Source organism: Elephantulus edwardii, unplaced genomic scaffold (assembly GCF_000299155.1).
Source record: "Elephantulus edwardii isolate Elephantulus edwardi_28Jun2011 unplaced genomic scaffold, EleEdw1.0 scaffold00048, whole genome shotgun sequence".
Taxonomy (NCBI): domain Eukaryota; kingdom Metazoa; phylum Chordata; class Mammalia; order Macroscelidea; family Macroscelididae; genus Elephantulus; species Elephantulus edwardii.
In genome coordinates this window covers 13101152-13104945 of record NW_006399798.1, presented here as the reverse complement: position 1 = coordinate 13104945, position 3794 = coordinate 13101152, and the positions used below count along the sequence as shown (strand labels likewise).

The window sequence follows — 3794 nt, the reverse complement described above, 5'->3', positions numbered from 1 at the left end:
CCTCCTTCTCCAGCAGAGCATCTGGTAGATTTGAACCGTGCACCTCTGAGACTGTAGTTGCAGCTTCTTGCCACTAGGCCACCAGAGCTCGCCTATTAATAATTTTTTTTAATGAGGGATTTGCGTCTCCTTTTTTAAGCATAAGATATCCTGGTGGCACAGCAGTTAAAGCACTTGGCAGCTAATCAAAAGGTCGGTACTTCAAATCTACCAGCTATTCTCAGAAAGATAAGGCAGTCTGCTTCCATAAAGATCATGGCCCTGGACACCCTGTAGGGCTGTTCTATCTCCTGTGTAGTTGCTCAGAGTCTGAACAACCCAATGGCACTGGCTTAGTAAAAGCAATTCTTTCCCCAAAGAAGTTCTGTGCTGACCATCGCACTAAACCAAACAGGAATGTTGTATCTTACATTCAGTCCTACTGAAAGATTTCAAAAACCTCAAATCAAGTCACAGTCTAAAGTGACACAAAAGCCAAAACTTAAATTGCTTGGATTACTGATATAAAATACAGTAACAAATTTGCTCACGTAAAATTTAAAGTAATTTACTCTCCAGTTGTCTTTATGTACACTTAAATTAGAATGCATACTTTAATTATACCTAAATCGACATTTCTAAAACTATATTCAGTTCTGTTCTTTACTCAAGTGGATGCTGATTCAGAGCTAACACTGCACTGAGCTTCTAAGGCTGCAAGTCTCAGCTGGAAGATACTGTCCCTCTTTCTTGCATGTTGCTGATCGTGGACTAGAACACGGGGTTTTCCAGATTGTAAATCCCACAGAAGAAGATTGTCTATCTTTCCCCACTGAGCCACTTGTTGGATTTGAACTACCAGAGAGGCTCAGCCCTTGAGCCCTAGGAAATACAAAAACAAACAAAAGACTGTGCCAATACATAACAAACAACCGCTTAACTTACCTGGACGCTACTTTTTTTGGTCCTGCATTTAATTAGATAATTCTTCAGGAGGAGAGTTCTGGTCTGCCTCCACACTCCCACCTCCCTAATTGCAGTAGCCATGTTTTCTGGATCAGTCTAGGTAAGGGGGGGGGGGGGGGAAACACAACAATACTGAAGCCAAATGTCAAATTATGTGCTATTTTCAAAGGCAAAATTAAGCCAACACGGGTTTCCCTTCCAGGTAACAACACCAAGTAAAGCACATTCCAAACTCCTATTCGAGCGGCAATTTGAGAACTCTTAAAAAGTAAACTGTATCATGCAAAACACGTCCATAAGTACTTGAAATAGCAAAGCCAGCCAGCCATGACCTTGTCACTTCTTCTCTTGTTTGCCCCAGACTGAAGTCAATGCACCAGACGTGGGCACTGGTGCCCAGGGAGGGCTCCAGAAGAATCACTCCCACTCTGGCTTGAAAGGGACCTCTGAACTAGCAGAGAGAATGGAGGAAGAACACAAGTTTTTTCCTTTTCTACATTTTCCTGTGCCTCCGTCTCCAAGCAATCCCATGACAGCAGTGCCAGACGCAAATAAAACTGTGAAGAAGTGCAATTTTTCTCTCCATCGAGGGTGAAATGCTGGCTCCAAGAGGGTTGCTTTCATTCTCTACCTACGTCCTGCCACTTCTAGGCTCCAGGTGCAGGGACGATGGGCGAATGAACAGTGCATCAGAGATCTGGGGGCAATGACAAAAAGCTAGCATTTGTGTTATCAGAGTCCCCAAAAGAGACGAAGAAAGAGCATTAATGCTAAAAACAATAGAATATTATTGGCCTTTGAAAAACTTCTCAAATACGTAAGAGATAGAAACTATAGGTTCAAGAAACTCGGTAAATGCAAACTGAAGGAAAGTCATGCCCATAAATATTGTGGTAGTGAAAAGAAGATGGAGGTCCTTGTGTCCGGCTGGGAGAAAATTGCTGAGGCCTAGATTCACAAGGCAAAAAGTCAAAACAATAAATGCTCTCATCCTCAGAAGTAACTGCACTCTCCTCCCATAAATACCTTGCGCCCTGGAAATCTCACTGAAGGTCTTGATGATTCGGAATAGACTCAATGACAGTGGGCTCAGGTCAGAGGGAACAGCTTAGGAGGGAGGGAATGGCTACACTGTTTCTTTGAGTTGAAGTGTAACATTAGCATTTCCGCATACTTTGGACATGTTGCTAGGAGACAGCTATTCCTTTGAGAGGGCTATCATACTTGGAAAGGTGCAGGGTGAATGATAACGAAGACCCTCTATGAGATAGATGCACACAGTGACTGCCACACTGGGCTCAAGTGTGTCTGAGATGATGAGGGCAGCACAGGACAGGAAAGCGTTTAGATCTGTCGCTGAGTTGTACTTGACTCGACAGCACCTAACACCACCAACCACCAACCATCTCTGGCCCCTACATTTCAGACAAACAGGTACCCAGCCATCTGGAAACCTATTTCAGTAGGAACTGAGTCCTGAAGACCTGCAACTTCTATCTTCTGAGTGAAACTTATTTTTTTAAATTATTTTATTAATTTTAATGAACGTTTACAGATTTTTCTATTTCCATTCACTCATTGTTGCATTTTTCTCCCTGCCCATCCCTCCCCCCACCCCCAGTTCGCTCTTCTCTTTGAAAAGTAAAAGAAAAATTCTTTCATTTGTATACAATCCCCACCCCACACCACCCCGAGTACACTCCACTATACAACCTTCATTCTGGACTCTTGTCAAAACCATAATACCCAATCATAAATCGATTTTTAAACTGTTGTCTCCCTCATCTGTTTCAATGAAGTCTATATCGCTTTTAAAGTGTTCTCTCCCTCAACTGTTTCAATGCAGTCTACATAATTTATCCAACTGAAACTGTTCTTTTTAAAGAAGAAACTCTTCAAGGAACATTTTGATGAATATCTGAAAAGACTGACTGGTAACTGCCTTAGCTTCTCTTAAGTTCTTTTTCCTCGCTCAGAAAGTTAAAAATCTTTGCACTGCCCCATTTCTTTGGAGCACTAAATACTCTGTATTGCCTAATTCCTAAATCATCTGACCCCGAGCATTACGTTAACTTTGCTTCACTCTAGGAAATTTTTCAACAGCCTCCTTATCAAACTGCTAAAAAATAAAGACAAGACAATGGAAACTACTGAAAGCAGTCAGAGAATAACAAGGCACTACTGTTGTGACATACTGTCCAATCGGAACAGATTCAAGGCTGACCGTCCGGCAGGTTTTCAGAGGGTATAAAGTGTAGGAATTGGCCATCTTTCACTTGTGGGGCACCTGGTGGGCTGGAACTTTCGTTTAGAAGCTCAACTTCTTACAACTGGGCCCCAAACAAAACTGGGCCATCCTAACAAGATCTTCTCAACAGGGAAATAATGACTGGCATGAACAGAGCTTTCTGATAAAGATTATGAGAAACTGAAAAAGGTTTTAAACAGCTAAAAGAAAATGTCAACTCGAATTCTATATCCTATGACAGTATCTTTCTACAATTAAAGGGGGAAACTTCATTTTAAATAAAGAGATATCAAGAAAATTGATACCCAGTAATCTTATTTCATTAATTACTAAAGGAAATTCTTTAGACAGAAAGGAAATGATAACAAAAGAATACCTAAAACATGAAAAATTAGTCAAGACCAATAGAGATGGCAAAGATCAATGTAAATGTAACAGACCTGCTTGCGTTCCCTTTAAATACGCCTGACTGTTGTTGTTGTTGTTGTTGTTGTTATGTGCTGTCGAGTCGTTTGCAACTCATAGTGACCCTATGCACAACAGCCCTAAACCCTGCTCTATCCTGTGCCAATCTCATTGCCTCTGACACACCCATCCCGAT

General features: G+C 41.5%; 1 protein-coding gene across 2 annotated transcripts in view; it reads right to left on the bottom strand.

Annotated features, from left to right (window-relative positions):
* The window catches only part of ABCA5 (ATP-binding cassette, sub-family A (ABC1), member 5), a 68318-nt gene extending 67285 nt beyond the window's left edge, over window positions 1-1033 (bottom strand). Inside the window, exon 1 of one of the 2 annotated variants that reach the window (XM_006886252.1) lies at window positions 925-1033. In XM_006886252.1, coding sequence (XP_006886314.1) covers window positions 925-1026 — 102 coding nt within the window. In that variant the 5' untranslated portion in view covers window positions 1027-1033. The remainder of the gene's footprint in view (window positions 1-924) is intronic. The other variant, XM_006886253.1, reaches the window with a different exon arrangement.
* Window positions 1034-3794: the final 2761 nt, after the last annotated feature.